The sequence below is a fragment of the Ostrinia furnacalis genome, unplaced genomic scaffold, assembly GCF_004193835.3.
Source record: "Ostrinia furnacalis isolate ACB-3 unplaced genomic scaffold, ASM419383v2 OfSCF1098, whole genome shotgun sequence".
In the NCBI taxonomy this organism is placed as follows: domain Eukaryota; kingdom Metazoa; phylum Arthropoda; class Insecta; order Lepidoptera; family Crambidae; genus Ostrinia; species Ostrinia furnacalis.
Genome location: NW_021131337.1, coordinates 410,963 through 433,926, shown reverse-complemented (window position 1 = coordinate 433,926; position 22,964 = coordinate 410,963). Strand labels below are relative to the sequence as shown.

The 22,964-nt window shown below is 36.0% G+C and overlaps 1 protein-coding gene across 2 annotated transcripts in view; it reads right to left on the bottom strand.

Annotated features, from left to right (window-relative positions):
- Nucleotides 1–22,964, bottom strand: part of Ten-a (Teneurin-a transmembrane protein) — a 48,666-nt gene that overhangs the window by 10,832 nt on the left and 14,870 nt on the right. For both annotated transcript variants that reach the window (XM_028302298.1, XM_028302299.1), the window contains 9 exons: nucleotides 22,278–22,531; nucleotides 15,592–15,711; nucleotides 14,816–15,496; nucleotides 14,531–14,725; nucleotides 14,235–14,444; nucleotides 13,949–14,134; nucleotides 13,350–13,496; nucleotides 12,794–13,001; nucleotides 4,338–4,457 (listed from right to left, as the gene is read on the bottom strand). In XM_028302298.1, the coding sequence (XP_028158099.1) occupies nucleotides 4,338–4,457; nucleotides 12,794–13,001; nucleotides 13,350–13,496; nucleotides 13,949–14,134; nucleotides 14,235–14,444; nucleotides 14,531–14,725; nucleotides 14,816–15,496; nucleotides 15,592–15,711; nucleotides 22,278–22,531 (2,121 nt within the window). The remainder of the gene's footprint in view (nucleotides 1–4,337; nucleotides 4,458–12,793; nucleotides 13,002–13,349; nucleotides 13,497–13,948; nucleotides 14,135–14,234; nucleotides 14,445–14,530; nucleotides 14,726–14,815; nucleotides 15,497–15,591; nucleotides 15,712–22,277; nucleotides 22,532–22,964) is intronic.

Below are 22,964 nucleotides of genomic sequence, written 5' to 3'. Positions count from 1 at the left end.
TACCTTTAGTTACGTAGTAAGTAGGTAGGTACTTCATGAAAAACGTATTCGTTAATATTTTAACACTATTCGGCTATAAGGTAAACTTAAAGGTAAACAAACTAAACGTATACTAAAAGATTCCCATTTCATTTTGATTCTAGAGTTGCGTGTAGATAATGTATTGATTTAACAATTCGTTACCCTTAAGTCCGTCTGAAACGTAAACGATTTTACAGCAGATTCACGTTAATCGATATTTAAATGCTCGAACGTGTCATGTTATTCGATTACACGTTCACATGATACCGGTTGTGTTCCGCTGGCGAGTAATTCGATTTCGTACGCGATGCTTTTACAGATACGCGCAAGGAATCCGTAACGACCGTGGCCGAACAATAATGATGATTGCTATAAAGCTGCCTCAAATATTTGTGTTGTTGAACGCTAGTTAAACTGTTTACGCACATCATGCGAGACGGAACGGATTGGACAATATTACTCAACAAATCGATTGTTATAATAATCTCCTAATTTTGTCTTAAAGTTGAATGACCTGAAGTCGTTCTTTTAAAGCTCTTTTCCGTGGAAATGGAAAATTGAAAGCTTTTCAGCTCACTAAAAGACATGAATAGGATTTTAAATTAATAAATCTTTTTTCTGTGTAGCTACTCTAATTTAATAAAACTGTTGAGAGTGTGATTCTGTCCATTGACTAGAAAAAATAGTTTCAAGGTCTTTTTAGAATCAGCGGAGTTCAAAAATATTCATGTTATTTGTGGACTACCGAGATGATTTTATTTTAATTGTTTAATGGGGCACATATTTATCGCATTTCAAAAATACTAATGTAGAGTCTGAAATGTATTTTAACCAGGGATGTTATGTATATGAAGTTTCGGTTATGGATACTGTTACGGATATTAGAATAATATTATACCGGTTTCGGTTACGGTTACGGACAGTAAATAATTTCAGATTATCCGAAAGTTTCGGATAATTTCGGTTACGAATATTAGAATTTTAAAAAGGTAAAATTCTAAGATTAAAATGCTGCACGACCCACATAGCCACTTTATGTACTATACTATGACGGTACCTATGATGGAGGTAAAACAGGCGGGCATATCAGAATGGTGCCAGGGGATGCAAGACAAGTAACAAATATTAAAAATATTAAGATTTAGACGCCGCCTTTATCCGAAACTTTTGAATCGGTTTCGGTTACGGATATTTTTTATTTCGGATATCCGATAGTTTCGGTTACGGATACGGATATCCATAACATCCCTGATCTTAACCCTGTTGTTGTTAGTCAGTCTTGACAAATAAGAAGATAAGGTTGATTAAAAATAAATATAGCCGTGACGACTACGGTTATTTGACAGAAATGTATTTCAACACGCACGTCTTCGAGCACAATAAACTATAGACAATGCCGGTTATGAACGCAAATATCTATAACGAAATCCTTGAGAATTGGTTTTAATGGTCACTCCTGCGCTCTTCCAAGGTTCTATAATGTGCTATGCCTAGTCCTACTATTAAGTAGATGAAGTATCAACTGACACGAATTTTAATATACAGTGTGAGTCACGTTAAAGTGTACATATGAAAATAGATGAAACTAGACCTATTTTTATCGACAAAAAAGAGGTCAAAAATTTTTTGAGATTTTTTTAAAATTTTTTATAGATTTTTTTTTTCTTCCAATTACTTATTGTAAAGAAAACAGAATAACTTTTAAACTAAGCGGTATATCCTGATAAAATAAAAACAGTAATAATGCTAAATTACAGGCGATACTAAAAAAATACATAAAATACACAAAAAATGCCAACAAATAATAAAAAATGATACTTTTTGAAAAAAATCTGCTTTTAAATTCGTGTTTTTTTGGTTATTTGATAAATTTCTCCAAAAAATGCCCCTATAACAGGTAGTTTTTATTACTTTTTATTATTCTCTATCGTATTATCTTTGTAAAACCAAAAATCGCACGTCTCTATCCCTATCACAACATTTGCTATGATCGTGTGAACTAAGCCTCTCCGGGCGCGACATTCAAAATTGTATATCAAAACTGTATATCAAAATGCCCCTATAACAGGTAGTTTTTATTACTTTTTATTATTCTCTATCGTATTATCTAATCATAGAAAACCAAAAAAACACGAATTTATGCAGATTTTTTTCAAAAAATATCAATTTTTATTATTTGTTGGCCTTTTTTGTGTATTTTATGTATTATTTTAGTATCGCCTGTTATTAAGCATTATTACTGTTTTTATTTTATCAGGATATACCGCTTAGTTTAAAAGTTATTACGGTTTTTTGACAATAAGTAATAGGAAGAAAAAAAATTCTATAAAAAATTTAAAAAAATCTTCAAAAATTTTTGACCTCTTTTTTGTCGATAAAAAATAGGTCTAGTTTCATCTATTTTCATATGTACACTTTAACGTGACTCACACTGTATTATTATCTTTGTTTCAAGAGTGAGAGCTAGTGAACGCCAGACCTACGCCATTTTATAAAAGCTGAAAGTTTGTCAGCGCATGCTCCCAATATAGGATATAATGTTGGTGAATTATTAAGTTTGGGTCATCGTGGCTTTCGGAGCTACCCTAAAAAAACTGTCTGGCAAGGAGTTGGAACTATCAAAACTGTCTGGCTGTTGGGGAAAATACTTCTAATTATTGCCCAATTATTATACATAAAAATCAACAATGAGTTAATGGTAAGAGGCATATTTCCACAAAAAAATAATTTCAGGCAGGGGTGACATCTCCTGGCCACCAGAAAACCCTGATCTCACTCCAGAAAACTCCTTTTTGTGGTGTTACCTTAAGAATAGAGTATACTCTTATAATCCAACAACCATGCAGCAACTGCAGCTGAACATTTGGTAAAAAATGGAAAATAGGTTTCGAGGTAATTTTAACGAACGCATTTCAAGATTTTGATGTATGTGGATCGAATGTTGTAAGCGTCAAAGAAATCTCCTGAACAATGTAATTCAATAAAGGTAAATTTAAAAATAAATTGCATTACTTTTTCTTTAAATTGTAATAAATAAAGTTATTTTAAATTGTAATATCTTGAATTTTCAAAAGTGCATTTCATTCTAGGCCACCCTGTACTTCTGAATTAAATATGTAATTAATCAAACAAGCGCCTACCGCGCTATTGATAACGTTATTATATTTTGATAATTAGCCACAACTCTGTTTATTTTAATTAGCTGACTGACCGTTGTTAGTGTTTGGCGGTTAATTCTAATAATGTATCCCAATATTTGCATAATAGATACAGTCAAAAGTTATACCAAATATAAATTCTCACCAAATTGATGTCGACAGCTTGTAATAATTTAAGGGTGTAATGTTTAGTTAGGCCAGTTATTTAGAATAATTTATTCTAATTAATAGATTACAAAGCCAAAGCAATTTTCTTGATTATGTATGATGTAGGGTAAGTNTACCCTAATTGGCATTATTAGTGTAAAAGTTTGCAAAAGTAAAGTTCAATGAAGTCAATAAACTTTAAATTATCTGTTAGTAGGCCAATTTATTAAGAAATCGACATAGGTACTTGTCGCTGTTTTTGAGGCAGACTGTACGCGATAGAGCGAGGAGCAATGCCTATTTATTTTATAAGTAATAAAATTTCCCTGGAGCGAGCGCGAGTGCCACAATTTATAAAATGGCGATGTCTATAGTATACGAGTATTATACAGTTTTCATTATAGAGCTGCCTCTACAATTTTAATCCCTGATACACGTCGGCTTTCATTTCTCATTTACAGAGAAGTTAATCATTTCGATTCCTATGGGATTTTCGCGGTATAAAGGGATGACGTAAAAGCGATATTACTATGAATTACATCGAAGCATAATATTCAATGAGATTATTTCTGATAGAGGTCGAACTTTTTGAAGAGAGTCAATAATATGGTTTTAGATAACTTGTTATTTCTTAATGTTTTGTAGATTATAATAAATTTTCGACATGATGTACGACGTAATCAAGTAATATTATCGACCATATAACTATAATGTTTGTTTTGCTTGTTAATTCAAATGTTGTTTTTTTCAGCGTTCTCTGTTGTAGAATTTCATGACAATTTCTCTCAATCACAAACCAGTATTTTAAAATTTTTTTATACCGACATCGGAGAAGCTTTATTCGTTTATATTATTGTCTATACGTGCTATACTACTATATCAAAATATCCCTGTTTTTTGTTGGATTTCATTTGAGTTTTTCATCACATCACATAATTAAACAGTTTAAAGGCTTAGGTACAATAAAATAAAATACCCAAATACTTTTTATTAAACCAAACTCATACGTACCATCCACCTTGCCTGGTCAGCGTGAATCCGAACCGGGCCTCCCGGTCCACGGAGACCCTGATGCCGATGATGCCCAGCCCCTGGGGCGAGACCACCTGTCCCCTCATCACGGAGACTCGGCTGCACAGACCGGCCCACGTCAGTAATGAAAGGGGGCAAAGCACTAACACTGGGCAACACCGTTTTTTAAAAGACTGATATTAAGAGCTGTGGAATCGCTGAAAGCCATATATTTTTTATTGTGTTAGAACAGGGTTACAATAGAATAGATGTACATAATCATGGGTTAGTCTTATAGTAGTTAAAATAAGTTCTTGTTCTTTGCCAAAAAAATAAATAATAGGTCAAGGAATTAAAGTTTAACCGACAATATAAAAAGCAACTTCTCTCCTCCATCATTCTTAAGAAAGTTACCGATAAAAATATTGGTTATGCTATACATATTAGGATTTAACTTTTATTTTCACTTATTACTTAAGTACTTATTTGAAAAAATACTTAATCATTCTCAATCATCGCAGGGAGACAGCTTAGGAGACAGGGATGATTTTTAGCAAATAACAAGAACCTTTGAAAAAGTGGTTCAATCAATCATCGTTCATAATAAATTAAGTTTTGTTATATTACATAAGTACATAGTTTCAAAATAGGTTGTCTAAAATTTTTCTACCTATTCATATACATCAGATATCCATGATATCCATCAGACAAAATATCTCACATTTGTTTTACGATTACATGATTGTATACATTTTATTAAACATTGAAACATACTTAGTAGGCTATTTGAAAACATCAAAAATAATGTGACTGACAACCATTTAGTTAGACCATAGGTTCATAAACTGAAAGCTTAAGTTCATACTTAAGTAAAAAGCTTAGCTTGAAAGTTTTGATGTCATTTGTCTTTGTCTTTGACAACTGCACAACTCACAGCTTTATCGTCTGACGATTCCCGTGATTAGTAGCCGGAATATTGGCCACTAATAAAAATCGAAGGGGGTTTTTCAAATAGCCTATTGAGTATACATAAATTGAATAAATAACTTTTACCTATTTATAGTTCTTGTCATCATCTTCATCATATAGCATTTGTCATCAAAATCGTTGGTCTATTAATTTATTACGGTACGTGTACAAATTTTTGCTCGAGTTTTTAATCACTCATCAGCAACCGAATAAAGGTTAATAAAATATGTCCGTCTCTACATTTTTAGATTTGAAGAATAAAAAATAAGATTTCAATTGACCTGAATTAAAAAAAATTAAGTAGAGACGTTTATTTATGCCCCAGGTCGACATCCAGTGCGTTGGTTAGCATTTTATTGCAGCGATATTTTTTATCGCCACAACGCAATGCGGCATTTTCTCATAGCCCCAACGGGTTCTAGGCTAATGTCAAAGGAAACAGAACATGAATTTTACTTTGTTGCCTTTTGAATTTGCCACAATGCCTTTAAAACATTTGGAAAGTCTAAAATTCAGTTTCAATTTGCTCTACATTTAACGAAAAGTATTTTTGGTTAAGATTTAAGTAGGTAATTTTATTTGTAATAGTAATAAAATACTTTATCATTTTATTGGTATGTAGGCTAAGTATGATACCAAGAATTACTAATTACTGTTGCTAGTGTAATTAAATGTTATTTTGGTTAATCAATTAAGACTCTACTTACGAGGCCTTCGAAATTGATGATCGTGACTAAAATTTAATATTATTGTGTTACGACTTAAAAACAAATACGAAGTATTACTTTTTTTACATATTTTATGGTTGTTATTCCATAAAAACATACATTTAAAAAAATATTAATTAAGTTAGTATAAATTTACTTATATTTGTGGATAATTAACTAAAATTATTGTAATAACAGGGTTAGTAATAAATAAACATTACACATTTTTATAATTTTATACATGTTATTAAGTATACATTATCTTATTAAATATGGCTTCCAGCAATGACAATAGTGGCATATTACTATTAAAAAATATGAAACGGTTTCACCCAGTGGCTACTCCGACTATTATAGTTCGAAGTGTACGTGCTATGCTCTCAGTTTGTGAAGTAATAAGTATGAAAATAAAATATTGAAAAATAAAATAAGAAGTTTTAGCATTGCACATTCTCGTATCAGGAATCAGCTAATCGGCTAGGCTAAATTTTAGTTTCATAATTATAAACGAAAATAAAAGACAACAAGATTACTTATTGCATGTATAAATAGCGCAAAATTAACCCTTTATTATATTCACGAAACTAAAATTTTCCTAGATAGGATGTTTTAATAATGCATGTAACAGCTGCCACACAAACCATAGTCATAATATTTTGGTACAATTTTGTATTTTTATCCGGCTGATTTCATACTCATACATTATGTAGGAATTGGTGCAAGAAAAATATCTAAACGCAAAATTTACAGTGTAACTAATCAAATAAAAGAGAATCTAAAGCTTGAATTTGAACTCGATGAAATTATATTCGCAGAACATTAAGCTATTTACTAAAAAGACGGTTAAAATTCGCATGTCACAGTACCTATTACACATGAANCTATACGTACTATACTACTATATCAAAATATCCCTGTTTTTTGTTGGATTTCATTTGAGTTTTTCATCACATCACATAATTAAACAGTTTAAAGGCTTGGGTACAATAAAATAAAATACCCAAATACCTACTTTTTATTAAACCAAACTCATACGTACCATCCACCTTGTCTGGTCAGCGTGAATCCGAACCGGGCCTCCCGGTCCACGGAGACCCTGATGCCGATGATGCCCAGACCCTGGGGCGAGACCACCTGTCCCCTCATCACGGAGACTCGGCTGCACAGACCGGCCCACGTCAGTAAAGAAAGGGGGCAAAGCACTAACACTGGGCAACACCGTTTTTAAAGACATTGATATTAAGAGCTGTGGAATCGCTGAAAGCCATATATTTTTTATTGCGTTAGAACAGGGTTACAATAGAATATACATAAAAATGGGTTAGTACTTAATATACGTTCTTGTTCAGTATGTCCTTTGCCAAAAAATAAACATCCAATTTACCGAAAATATAAAAGTAAGTTATTCATTTTCAAAAAATGCTGATATAAATATTGGTTATGGTACTTTCGGTCGTACACTTATTAGGATTTTACTTTTATTTACACTTATTATGTAGTACATCAAAATCTTTTAATAGAGTTATTTGAAAAAATGCTAAATCATTCTCAATCATCACTGGAAGACAGGAGTTATTTTTTTTAGCAAATAACAAGAACCTTTAATAAAGTAATTCAATCAATCATCTTTTGTTTTGTTATTTTACATAAATAGGTATATAGTTTCAAAATAGGTGTCTTAAAATCTATCTATCTATATCCATCAGATATAATATCCCCCATATTATTTGACGATTACATACATACATTTTATTATACATTGAAACTTACTTACTTACATAAATAATAGGCTATTTGTAAACATGTACATCTGACAACCGTTTTGAACATAGGTTCATTAACTGAATTGAAGATTTATTTTTATACCAAAGATTTGAAGCTAAAGTTTTGATGTCAGTTGCCTTCGACAACTGCACAACTCACAGCTTTATCGTCTGAAGATTCGCGTGATTGGTGGCCGTAATATAGACCACTAATAAAAATCGAAGGGGATTTTTCAAATAGCCTATTGAGTAGACACAATTGAATAGATTACTTAAAATATTTAAGGAATTTCTGGTTACGTAGATCATCAAAATCGTAGTTCTATTGAATTTATTACAGTAAGTATTAATTAATTAAATAGTTTTGCTCGAGCTTTTAATCACTCATCAGCTACCGAATAAAGGTAAATATGCTCGTCTCTACATTTTTTAGATTTCAAGAATATTAAAATAAGGTAATTATTTCAATTGACCTGAATTAAAAACAATTAAGTAGAGACATTTATTTATGCCCCAGGTCGACATCCAGTGCGTTGGTTAGCATTTTATTGCAGCGATATTTTTTATCGCCACAACGCAATGCGGCATTTTCTCATAGCCCCAACGGGTTCTAGGCTAATGTCAAAGGAAACAGAACATGAATTTTGCTTTGTTGCTTTTTGCATTTGCCACAATGCCTTTAAAACATTCGGAAAGTCTAAATTTCACTTTCAATTTGCTCTACATTTAACGAGAAGTATTTTTGGTTAAGATTTAAGGAATTTTATTCGTAATAGTAAAAAAATACTTTATCAATTTATTTGTATGTAGGCTAAGTATAAGTGTGATACCAAGAATTACTAATTACTATTGTTACTGTAACGAAATGTTATTTTGGTTAATTAATTAAAACTCTATTTCCAAGGCCTTTGAAATTGATGATCGTGACTATAATATTATTGTGATACGACTCGAAAACAAATACGAAGCACCTATTACTTATACATATTTTATGGTTGTTATTCACTATAAGATATACATTACAAAAATATTAATTAAGTTAGTATAAATTTTACTTATATTTGTGGAGTTAACTAAATTTATAATAACAGGGTTAGTAATAAATACACATCTATACATTTTTTATTAGTTTTATACATGTTAATGTTATTCAGTATACATTATCTTATTAAATATGGCTTCCAGCAATTACAATAAAGGCATATTACTATTTAAAATTATCAAACGGTCTCACCCAGTGGCTACTCCGACTATTATAGTACGAAGTGTACGTGCTATGCTCTCAGTTTGTGAAGTAATAAGTATGAAAATAAAATATTGAAAAATAAAATAAGAAGTTTTAGCATTGCACATTCTCGTATCAGGAATCAGCTAATCGGCTAGGCTAAATTTTAGTTTCATAATTATAAACGAAAATAAAAGACTACAAGATTATTATTGCATGTATAAATAGCGCGAAATTAACTCTTTATTATATTCACGAAACCAAAATTTACCTAGATAGGATGTTTTAATAATGCATGTAACAGCTGCCACACAAACCATAGTCATAATATTTTGGTACAATTTTGTATTTTTAGCCGGCTGATTTCATACTCATACATTATGTAGGAATTGGTGCAAGAAAAATATCTAAACGCAAAATTTACAGTGTAACTAATCAAATAAAAGAGAATCTAAAGCTTGAATTTGAACTCGATAAATTATATTCGCAGAACATTAAGCTATTTACTAAAAAGACGGTTAAACTTCGCATGTCACAGTACCTATTACACATGAAGGTCAGTCCTGTTGTAAGACACTATGTAACAGCTGTAACCTTAACAAGAATTAAAAATGTGGATAATGTTGGCAATTTTAATGCTAATTAACGTAATGTAAACAGTCGGTTATAAAATAGTCCAGCTGCACTTCATTAATTGTCGTTTATAAATTAAAATTGAACAAGCGTGTTTGGAGGAACCAGTAGTCGCGAGCTACGAAGTGTCTAGGTACTGTTCCAGACCAGGCCAGCGGTCATAAGCTGGACCGTTTGATGCACCGGAATATTACAGTCATGGCAAATCTGTAACATCTAAATACAAAAATATGTACACACTCGTAGTTAGTCACGGGTTGGATTAGGCAACCTGGGTATTTATAATGTCGTTCTGCACAGTTTAGAATTATTGGATTATTGATTGATATGTGCTCATTTGAATACGATAAAATCATGATGTAAAACCATTTTTCAGTGAACGGATCTGAACACTTTCCATCGATTCAATTCAAGACCATTGAAATGGAATATTCATATCTCAGGATTACGCTGAAATGAATAGTTGTTATCCTGAAGGGTGATTTATTGAAACGATATATTATATTGGAATTGAATGGATGTGAATCGAAGGATTACTCAGGTAAAGAACACATCCTAGCGAATATGTAATAGCGATTTTGTCAGTAATCCATTTAAACCAATAATTCGCTTTTAGGTGTTAGATACCACACGTTTACATTGACTTAATTTATATATTTTGATGATATTTGTAGTTAATCTTGTAATACTTAAGGAATCATTACACATTTTAATTACGTAAAACACTTTTGAATCAGTTGTAGTAAACAGTGAATGATTAAGATTTGGTAATAATTCCTTCTTTACTTAACAACGTGCTAACTGTAACACAGTAAAGACATTTTTGTTGCACCAATTTAAATGTGTTGTATGTTTTCAATGGCTGATTGATGGAAGCAATGGCTGTAATGTACATTTGTCGACAAGACTGCTTTATTTCGCTGTGAAATAGTCGGAATACATTCAAATAAGTAGTGTTTTGGTTAGTTACAGGGGTGAGGATCTAAACACATAAAGAGCTCGGGCGAAGGGTAGGGGGTTGGTTAACAGATGAAAGACGCAGACAAAGGGTAAGGAACACATAAAAGGGTAAGTTTATTTGAAGCTAAATTTGCGTGTTCGCTGAAATTTTGCTCGATTGACAATATACAAATCGCGTCTCGATACGTATATTTTACATCCCTACACCTAACCGATTGTGTTTTAAACGTTTTGCGTGAAAGCGTAAATGATTTTCCTAAGTTTTAGTATAACAAAAGTATACCATAGTATATGTGAACTATAACATATAAGCACAAGTAGACGAGACAAATAAATATTACAAAAATACGGCTGTGGCTGCGGCAAATGATATTTGAAACGAGATATAAGTCGCGCGGTGACGGGTGCCCGATTTATGGGGCACATCGAGGGCTTTGTCGCAACCACATAGAACATTCAAGACAAAATACAGATGTTACATACACATAGAGAATGAAACGAATACAGACAAAGGAGTTAACAAAAAAGTGAAAAAGCTTTAGTGGCTCCGCTCGCGTGTCAGTTGACGGACATGCGATGGGCGCCGGCATCACACACATATGCAGGAGTCGCAACAAAAGGGAAGAGGTTAACAGATACTGAACACTGAGGGGCGAGGGCGGGCTGACTGACACTTACCATGGTGTAAAGGAATTCCAGAACTCGCTAGGAGTGGCGGACACGGCGGCACAGGGACACAGAAAGACAGGACAGATTACTACACAGATACCTACATCCCTCAGTGCAACCACACCCCGGCTTTGCAACCGCTCCGGTCGATTGCACTCGTCTACACTGGTTAACTTGCGTTTTAACATTTGAAATTAACGATTGAATACTGTCACGCGTGCCGAGTCATCGACGAAGCCCGTTTGCATTAGAACAACACCACCACTGTAAAACTTGCGTTTGGACGCGAACGGAAAATTTGGAAAAAATATTAACGAATGCTGTAGGTTGCACCAAGACATACGGAGTTAATGTAAAAAAGACATGCTGGATTGTGATGCATGGAGGATCTCCGTCAAGTAAAGTTTACTCGGGGCTAATGGAACAAATGCCAGAACGCAATATAACCACTCTAGACTCGTCAACTTAAAAAAATAGTGAAGCGGCTCGTGTTTTAATGCAAACAAACTTTTGAGGCGCTTTTGCATATTAAGCGAGGTGGGTTGACTACTTTGTTATTCAGTTTTGCTTTGTCTCATTATTCAAATCAGAAGATCGTATTCGATAATTTGTACGTTTTATAATTATCTCAAGAGCTACTACTTTTAGTCGATGTTTTCTGAGCTCGGATCATGAAAGAGTAATTGGATGCAAATTTCTGAAATTATCTTGAATTAATTTACTGATTCTAAGATTTACTAAATTATTCAAAAACTTTAACGAAAGTCTCTCATGATGCAAGCAGTTTTCATGAACCTTGCTAAAACAGTATTAACTTGTTGTAAAGACAAACAAAACTGTTCGAAAGCTTTTGAGCACTCAATCGATTGTGTAATTCAATTTATTTAATTATATTAATAGACGCTTTTGTTTTGTTTAGACAAACAGGTAGGGTTAGACACACACAAGGGATAAACATTAGACAATACACAACACATCGGATCTGGTGTGAAAACAAAATATTAACATAAAACTCAACAGATGAAAAAATAATGGTTAATGTTAAAAAATAACCATGCTAGGATTGCAAATGATAAATCAATATTTTACACGCGAGAAAACAGAGGAAAATCAAAACACTTCCACCAGATGATAAAATAAATCGTAAGTTATAAAAGTATTAAATATTACCAATTAAATTAAAATAACCACACCAAATCCTCGGAGAGGTTCAGGAAGATGAGTGGGATCGTAATGGTAAAGGTGCTAGCTCCTAATAATTACTTTATGTCATATGAAAATTGTTTCTTCTTCTTACTGATAACATTACATACGGCGATGATATCACGAATCTAAAATCATTGTAAAGTGCAATTATATTAAATTCATGAACTGTGCAAAACCGACAGGTCAGTCCTAAACCAATTGGTGTAAAAGATATCGATAAGACTGTTGGTAATTGATTTGCGTCTGGACGATATCTTTTACGTACATGAAGTGATTTGGTGTTTATCAAAAATTTTGGTTAAAACTCGCTGTGGGAGTACTTACCTCTCGGAGTATTCGTCCATGTGAGCGTAGCTTTGGACGGAGTTTTCTTCGATGAGGAACTTGACGCGCTGGTAGAAGGAGGCGGTGACGGAGGGCGGCTGTTTGCGTAAAAGCACTTCCACAGGGTCGTTGGACGAAAGGCACATGATGTGCTCGGCGCACTCGGGCCGGCTGCAGCACTCCGAGTCCGAGCAGTCCGTCATGCCATCTTCAAAACGGTAGTCATTTGTCAGATGACTGCTTTTGTTTTTTTTCACATTCGATAGGAGTTAATAAAAAACAAAATAATAACAAAAGAAATCAAATTCTGAAAGAATCACATTAAACCTCTTTGTCGTGAACGTATTGTCAATAAGTTCCCGGAAGAGACTGTTGTATTGAATGTTCAATACTCATAATGTAACTTGATGTTATTGCCCCTAAGAGGAAATTTCATTTCCCAAATACATACCGGAGATGATAAAAGTCTTCTGATGCATAACAATAAATTATTTTCAATAGAAATAAGTAAGTAAATGTACGTTGTTTTGAGGATAACTGATATCAAGAATCCTACCTTCATCATTGTCTTCGTTGTCGTTGCAGGAGAGTTCGAGTGCTATGGAGCAGTCAGTGCCCGCCCATCCTTCGGCACAGGAACACCGGTATACTCCGTCTTCGAGGAGGCATTGGCCATGCCGGGAACAGCCGTTGGGACATCCAGCTGATCGTACAAGATACAATAAATAAAGAAGAATCTATTCTTTTCTATTTATAAATGTAGCATGCTCCCTAAAGCCTTGAAAATGTCCAAGAAAATATACTAAATCTAGATATCAAATTAGGCGTGGGCATATTCCGCCAAATTGTTGTACTTAAGTAAAAGTTTAACCAAAAACATCGCCCTGTTATAATATCTTGAAAGTCTGCTGAGAAGTTTAGAAGTTGAATATTTGAAAATGAGATTACAAAAGTTAAGTTGAAAACTTAAAGATTCTTGAGACCTAGTTTTTATTCTAATAAAGAAAGTCGAAACTTGGGTGGTATTTTATGCAATTGTTTTACGAAAACTTGAAAAAATTGTTAGCATTCATGTGGATTGCTCGGAATTTCTTTGAGTTAGAGGTACTTATTCTTTCAAATAAGAGATTTGAGATGTATTATGTATGTACTGACGTATTGTGCAGTGTTTTCCGTTCCATCCTTGTGTGCAGACACAGGTGCCGTTCTTGCATTGGCCGTGATCGTGGCAGCGGACATCGCACGGTCTCTGATCGCAAAGAGAGCCAGTCCATCCGTCGTCACAACGGCATACTCCTTCGGCACATACTCCATGAGGTCCGCAGTCCAGTGAGCATACCACTGAAAAGTATTGACAAATTAATTTTCTGCAATTTGGTTTCTTATTTTCTGCAATTTGGTTTCTTGTTTTGATGAAGCATCCAGTTTGTTTTTTATATACCTTGTGAGCAGTCGTCTCCGGTATACAGTGGATCGCATACGCATCGGCCAGCATCTAGATCGTAAACGCCACGCTGCGAGCAAGCGGGTAGGCAGCGTTGTACGCGCGCGTCTCGATCAGTGCACGCTGCACCGCGCCAGCCCGCGCGACAAACGCAGCGGCCGCGAACGCAAGATCCATGGCCACCGCAGGTTGGGTCCAGGCAATCCTCTGTACATAAATTTCAAAATTATCTTCTTATTTCTCCATCATCATTCATAAACAACACGTGTTTAAGAATTTGAATTGCAATATACCTTCGTCACACTTTGATCCTTTCCACCCAGCTTTACAATGGCAATGGCCGGCCACACACTGTCCTCTACCTGAGCAGTCAGCGGGTTCACAATCGTGGGCGGGAATATCACATTCTGCACCTTTCCAACCCTCGGAACAGTGGCAGATACCGCCTGCGTATGCACCATGACCAGAACAAAGAACTGGGCATACACCTTAAAATAAAATGCACGTTAATTAAAACTATTATTAATATCTAGAAAAACCATAATATCAGCTATTAGAGTCATAGCTATTACACTTACTTTTTGAACAATCATGACCTTCGTAGCCGTCCATACATTCGCATTTCCCCAAATAGCAAGATCCGTGCCCAGAGCAATCATCAGGACATGAGTTCGTTACACCTTCTGCCTCAGATACGATCATTTCAACATTGTGTGGCTGGAGCTCGTCATTATATACCGAAATAAACCACCTTCCTGTGTCAAGATACTGCAATATACTAACGTTTACTCTCATATCTGTCGATCTTTTGCTTATCGTGTGGTTCCATCTCTCGAATGGGCTAATCGTGCTTAATAATGTATCCCAGTTATCAAGATTAAGTCCAAATGTCTCATGTCTGTGAGGACTTCTTCTTCTTCTTAATCTGTGGTCGACTCTACCGCCTCGGATAAATTCTACAAAGTCATATTGTGTAACGCTGGGAGCGACATTTCGTCTGCCGTAGACAGCGAAGTTGGCGCCCCATGGCACAGTGAAATTAAGGCTAACATAGGCGGGTTGTTTGTTTCGGAATTCTGAACTCCAAAACTGGTAGGCGGGTATGGTAGCGCTGTGAAGTTCGTCAAACTCTCTTAACTCTAGCGCGGGAGACCAGGGCGGAGGCGCGGCTTGCTGTGCTTGCTGCGGAACTATAGCTGACTCTATCGCGGCTTCTGCTGTTGTTGACCACCCACCCAGTGAAGATGTTGATATTGATTCTACAAATACAAATTTATTTTAGTACGGTGTTCATTAAAAGCTCACTGCGCTTTGCAAACAAACCTAAATACGAGAGCAAGTATTTTTTGTTTACCATCAGAAGGCGATGACGTTGATAAAACATCTCTGATCCCTTGTGCGTGTGTTACTGCTTTTACATCTTGTACGAGAATACAATTTGAATTGTCTATATTACTTTTAATTGACGATAATGCTGCAACAAAAGAAAAACACATTTTATTTATCAGTTTTCTAATATAGGTAGAATAGATTAAACTTTGATCGAGTTCAATTGAGCTTAAAATTAAACGATTACTAATCATTCATAGCATCAAGAAAAAAACGTAGTAAGCGTAAAATCTTTTATGTAATCTGGACTTCCAATTAAGTTGCCGTTAAGTTTGCGTCTTATCGGTGGCCCACATCGATAATGCCCAGTAGCCGAAAACTAATTCTATTAAAGTTCACACGGGTGTCGCTTTGAGCGACATGTATTTCGAAACGCGACACAATTGAAGATGTCGTTTTAGAGGAGTACGAGTGCGGGGTAGGTGACGTGACGTCCCGTCGAGTTTTAATTAAGCGAAGCATGGGCGAAGCGCATTTTCTAGCGGTGTGACTGAGCGATTAGTTCCGCTGCTGCGACCCAGACCGAGCACGTAGGTGGTTCGGCGACACCCAACCACTTTTTTGTCCCGGAGAATGCCGTTGTCTTCTCATTATGCGACAGTTGCCATCGATCGAATCGATCATAGAATACCGCGCTACGCACCTTAATTGGATCATTCTCCACGCTACTACTAAGAGGAGCACGGGCTCCAATAGCACGAGTTTTGTTCTGCCTGATACGATTTACTTTTTATATTGAAAGGATAACTCAGGCGTAAAATAATTCCGTTCAAAAAAGTGAATCAGTAAACCTCGGTAATATTTCCCCCGACTGCGGAGCTCGGCTAAAAACCTTCAAACGGGGCAACCGAATTGCTACGGAATCGTAATGTAAAGAGAATTTATTGTGTACATTTATTAGTTTTGTAAGGAGCACGGAGGCGGCCTGGATTTGCTTTCTAAAGGGGATGTGGTGTTTATTTGTTCCAGAACGCGTGCGCGGCGTGCAGGATGTTCGCGTAATAAGTTACGCGCGCGTTAAAGGCCATATGTCAGTCATTATAGACCTAATTGACATGAGCGATTTGGCACTCGCCTAATTAAGGAGTGAACAAGGAACACATATTTTTGAAGAAATACGATCGCAGCCGGTTATTTGAAGACCATAAATAAGGCAACAACACGTCAACCGAAAATAATTAAACAATTGATGTCACAGTCTAAAAAAAGCTTTTGTGACGGGATTCGTTAGGTTTAAAATGTTGCTGGCTTTTGTGAAAAACGTAAGAGATTTGGTTAATGCAATTTGGGGAGCTGGGCTAGAAAGATAGCAGTGTTTCCATAATTTGTGTGGCTGGCCCAGGGCGGTGTCGAAGCAATTAAGTTATCGTGGCGTTCCCCGTCACTCGACGGTCTGTCCCCAAGATTTAACCACGATAAGATCTCGAATTCTCGATGCGTTGACGCCATTTGGCTATTTACGTTTCGAATTGGACAATTTACATTAACTTCTGTGAGCTGCACTGAGGGTGGATGGATCAACGACAATAACTATTATCGGACCAAGCATCAATAGATAAATGAGCAATTTATATTCAGTGCCAACCATTGCACAAGTAAGTCATTCTTAAATCCAAATGCCAAATTACCATAAGAAGTGAGAAAAGTTTTTCAAACTGCCGTAGAAGTTAATGACATTTTGTTACCTAGTTCTATTACGACAACAAACCTTTTTTGGTGTGTTTATACATTTTCTTGTTCTCTCTTGGTTGTCAACACTGTATTATTTACACGCTATAAATAAGCGGTTAAGTTAAGCGTTCCATAAGTAATGTCTTATATCAAAAGCTTTTATCTGAATCGATTGTCTCGCTAAAACATGTAAATGTTCCATAGCCTATTTCTAAATAAATAAAAGCTGTATCATCATAAACAAAGTCTGTGTTTAGATAAACGAGCATAGATGACGTAATTTCCGCCCACGAAAATGAAATATGGCAATGTGGTAAGTCGCAACTTTTCCCGATGATCCCTCGTAAAATCTATAAATTTTCGACACAGAGCGGCGGCGAGTAGGAAATGGGGGTACTTCGATGGCGAGGCCGGCATGCATGCGACGATTGTGTGCAGATGGACGATGTTTGCTATCTCTACCATTTTTCGAGTTAATACAATTTATTGTAATACGATTCAGCATAGATTGCATCGTGCGATGGGGGAACGAAACTCGTTTGATGGAGTCCCGGGGGATCGGCAGCGACGCGCCGTCGCACTGACTCGGTATTAGTCACGTGATAAATCTTCCCGTTGCTCGTGTGCGTCCCCTATCTCTGTCTATTATTTACGGGATCTCATATGACCGTCCTTGTCGCTTGTTCACATGATCCACATTCGCGGTAGGGTCGAGGTCTTACTTGGCTCATTTTATAAGAAGTGCGGGAAATGTTTGTTGTACGGCGTGTGAAGTGTAAATGTTTATACCATAACTAATCCGCGTAATGAATTTCGAGGGTATATCAAACGTTTTGTGGGTAAACTTTAGCGATTGGAGGAAACTCACCTTAATTAGTTTAAGAAACTTAATATTTTTGTTTGTGAGCTTTTTTCATACTGCCGGCTACAAGTGGTGGTCTAATAAAACTACCTACATTATTATCAGCCAACCGATTTTCATTATATCTATATTTTTTATAGAAACTAAGGCACATAATTTAAAAATAATCTCTATCAAATACAGTTCTTTTGACAGCATTATTATTGCTACAACAGCAGGGCTCAAGTCTGAATGTTATGCTAACCCCAAAAAATGGTCCATTGACAGAAACAAACGAGTGCGGAGACCTCTTCACAAGCGTTAATGCTCGACACTGAGCGGGCTTTAATAAAACATTTGGGGTCCTCACGATTTCAATTACATTAAAAAGTCGGCGCTATGTTGCCCCCATCAATCGAGCACTATGCACGTAATGAAGGGTGCAACAGATGGTCCACATTTTTTCATTACAGCACTAAAACTACGCGCGCAGACCAGGAGATTTATGTCGGATTAAAATACAAAACTGCCTTTTATTCGGCACACATCCGAAACACCAGGAGGCGTGTCCAACAAATATTTTATTGTGTTTCTGAAACCCAATCATTACAGGACAAAACTTGTTTGATTTATTGTTGTGAGCGGAACGCAATGAGTTAGTTTTTATTGAAACATTCATTTAATTAGGATTTAGTTTCTTGCTTCCCCCATGTTTTAAAGTTATGGGAGTTCAACGAAATGATTGATTTAAATGATTCTTATGGTAATGTGGTCATTTAGAAGCGATAGTTCATTCAGAGAAAATCTTATTCCGTTTAGTCTGTCGATGGCGGCATCAGTATGCGACATTCGCCTCTTATCTACTGTCCCTGTAATTTAACGGGAATCTAAATGAACCGAGATCCGATACGATAAACCTTATTGACTTGAAACACCTTACACCGAGCCGGTTCATTACATTACTTTTAAACGCGTTGAAATGTGAGAAATTTATTTTAGTTCCACTGGTATACTCCTACACATCATGGGTTTCACAGAAATAGTAGTGATTTGTAATACTTAATACGGTGTAATAAAAACTAATCAAAAACGAGTTCTACCAGGTTCTACCGCTTTTTATTTCTGTTTGACAGCGACTTGCCGAAATTAGTGAAGTAGTTATTCTGACATCGCATAGCGTGCTGGAAGCACATTATTTAGTGTGTTGGAACTGTTTAATAGAGCTGTGGGTGAAGTTAAATTAAACGGCAGCAGTTAAACCATCACTAGGGATAGGAGGTCTTTTGAAGAAAAACAGAAACTTGTTAATTGACTTGAACTTAGTAACCATGGGACGAAAATCTCTTAACATGTAGAGACGCATTACTCGTATACTGCGTTACCCACAATTACACAATTTGATTAGTTAATTTGGTTGTCTGTATGACTCTACCTATAATAAACTTGTGTATTGTAACTTTAGGATGTTACGATACCTTGTCATCAATCATACCATTCAATTCGTAATATCAATCTTAGCATGAAAGCGTTGAAAGAAGAAAAAATCGGATCAAATTTTTGCCAATTGTATTGTAGAGCTTCTTCACTAGAAAATAAATTATGTTAAACAAAAGTTTTAAAGACTTAGAAGAGCAGACGCTATATCCGAAGTAGGTCGTAGGTAGCGCTATGGCAGTGGCCCGAATCACCTTTGATGCTATTTTTGCTGTGATATACTATACGTTGTCTGTCTGCGGTCTGCAGTTTTATCGCCATTCTCGCTCGCGGCCGATTGTTGGAAATCCTAAAATTAAACAAACTACTCCTAAGATAAAAGCATCGTCCGGTGCACAGAGCGAGCAGATACTTGATTATTCCCAGCATTATGTTACTCACTTTTATGCGACGTCTACTAAGTGAACCCGCTGTCATGTTGTTTACGTCGTTCCGTGTGTTTCCGCCGTTAGCGAGAAATGCTTTTGGTACATATTTACACAGCTCAACGCAACTATTCTGTAGTTGTGGCAACGTGCAATTCCGTTAGAAATAACCGCGGCATTGTTTTAGTCCAAGAATGGTTTAGTAATTTGGCTTAAATCGACTCAGACCCGTGGATTTATTTTGCAATTTATGAAGCATTAGGAATGCGTAAATTATGATCGGTCGTTTGGCGGGTAGGCCGGGATTGCGCGAGTCTGATATATTATCCATAGTAAAATAATACGGGACGTAGAAGTGTATGATAATTTATAACGGGCGAACACGGGCGCTCGGCACGCGGCGCGTTGCCTTGGGTTAGGCGCATCATTTATATTTTCCTATGTTTGTTTAGTTTTTATGAGCCTCTCTGTGGACGCCGCGATTCAAACAAAGAACGGTGAAAGACTAATGGTTGATGTCTGTTTCCGTTGCCACATCCATGTTTAATCAACTCATTTGCATGCCGGAGTGGATATTGGAATTTATCACCATCAGTAATTGAGTTTCGATGTGATGATGGAAATGATATATTTGTATTAAGACTTAGTTGTAAAACCATAAATGAATAAACTTTTATAGGCGCTATGTGGCTAATCTTTTAGCGTTTCGAAGAACAACCGTTATTATAAAGTATAATTTTGATAGTTGGACTCATTGAAAAAAGGTTGCTGGGAGCGTAGCTAGCTCGTAAATAATAGTCCAGTATGAATAATTGGAATTCACTGATTGTTGCTACTGTTTTCAAATTGTAGCTCGAGGCTTAAGTCTGACTTAAAGGTTAAATGTTTCGCTTGCAACCAATCATACGAGACAAGACTGCCCCTAATTGGAGGGAGAGTCCATCGCTCCGGGCAGCGCTGGTGGGGGGAGCTCACAGATACAGACGGCCCGCGATTTTTCATCTCGCAATCAGCGGGGGAATAGCGATCTACTTTAATAAGTGAGAGGATCACGGAGCGATAATTTTCTGACGTTTTAGACGAAGACATAAATTGTTTCATGACTGCGTTTACTCTCCCGCTACGAAAGGATATCCTATTATACCAGTATTATTTTTAAATAAGAAACGTGTTGTAAAGAAAAAGTTTGCAATTATTTATGCTTCTTTGGGAGCGTCAACGGCATTCACTATGGTGTATGGACCGTGAGCCACTAATGGATTGGATTGAGCAAGAATAATGTTATGAATATTTTAATCGGCATTCCGTGCTAGTTAATAAAAATACTGCCTTAACGAGAGCCCCGAACACCCCGCTGGGTTTTTATGAACAAAGATATATCGACATTATAACTTGTACTTAAAAAGTTTCAATACTTAATCGATTGTCTCTGCTTTTGTCTTTATTATAGCTGTATTTTTTATCGAAAGTTTATTGGAGGTTGGGGCACGTCTCGTTATAAGTAATGGTTGAATTTTAGTGTCTGTGCACCTTTTTCATTAACGGTCTATGTAGAAGCTGTAACATTTTACGAGCATATCGTCGTAACATAGTAGGTATATGGAATATAGAGTTACCGACAAAATATTTTTACTTTGTGATTACGATGATCATGCCCAAAGCAGGTTTTATTTTTATTGCGACTACCTATTATGTCTTTATAGTTTATAATATGTACGTATAATTACCTAGCCTCTGTATTGTGAGCTATACATTTTATTGTTTTTAGCCTTCTACAGTTTCCTTACATGTACAGTATAGGACATGATAAAATGCTTTATCTATGTGGATAATTATACGTAAATTTGAAAAGGTATGACAATAACGTAAACATTACTTTGTATAATAGAGAAGGTAGAAACTTCAGTGTCACAAAATGTTGACTCTAGGTTTATACATTTTCGATATTTTATGCTGATTAGTAGTAACTTAGCATCTTATCTGGCTACAATAGGGCAATAATGCAACAACAATAAGTAACTTACGTATATTAAAATTTACGTAAGTACTGTGTGTTTTTAGGGCGGTTCCCGCAGAAGTACATCTGCTTGTTCTGGCTATTGGACAACTTGTGAATTACCTACCTACCTACGTAAAATTTCCCGCCTTAGGCAGTTCGATTTTTTCAAGTTATTTATAATTTTCAAATACGTAAAATTTGTTAATTTCTCATGTGAGTGTTTTAATGAGAAATAAATGTTCTTTAAACCTAAGTAGATTGAAGTTGATAGATGGACTTACCTATAAAATACGCGAGCATCGCCGCTAAGATGACACAGAGGCATATCATGGCAATCGCTAGGCATTTCCACGTGCAGCGGTGCTGACACCGCTTGTCAATGTGGAAGCGGGAGGGGGAGTAGACGGGCACCGGGCTGGGCTGGCTGGCCCGCAGCGGGAACACCGGCATCACCAGCGGCTGGTTGGCCAGCTGGCAGTGGCCGCTGCCGAGCGTGCCGCCGCCCATGCCGCTCGACATCGCCGCGCTGCCCAGTCTGCGGACAAAGATAGATAATGTTAGCATTTTTAGCAAGCAAGTTAGCTAGTTTTTGTTCTGGTACCTTGAATAATGACGTCATAATAATAGAAATGTAGTTATGAAAGAACATCGGTAGCAAAAAAGCTCCCCGAAATATAGCAATTTTGGATTCCCAATAAAGCTCGGTACAAATAACCGCTCATAAGATGAATTTATTTTCAGTAAGTTGGCTTTAAATGGCACTTTTACACTTTGTAAGTATGTGGACATGTGCTAAGAAGAAGCAGCGCAAGAAACTGTCACTACTTTCAGCATATTATTTTTCAAAATTTTACAAGTTGTAAAATGTATTGGCGAAAGTTAGACAATTTCAATTACACATTTTTTTACCAATTATGATGTTTCGTTTACTCAGAGTCAGAAGATACCTATGTTTTTATAACTTAGTC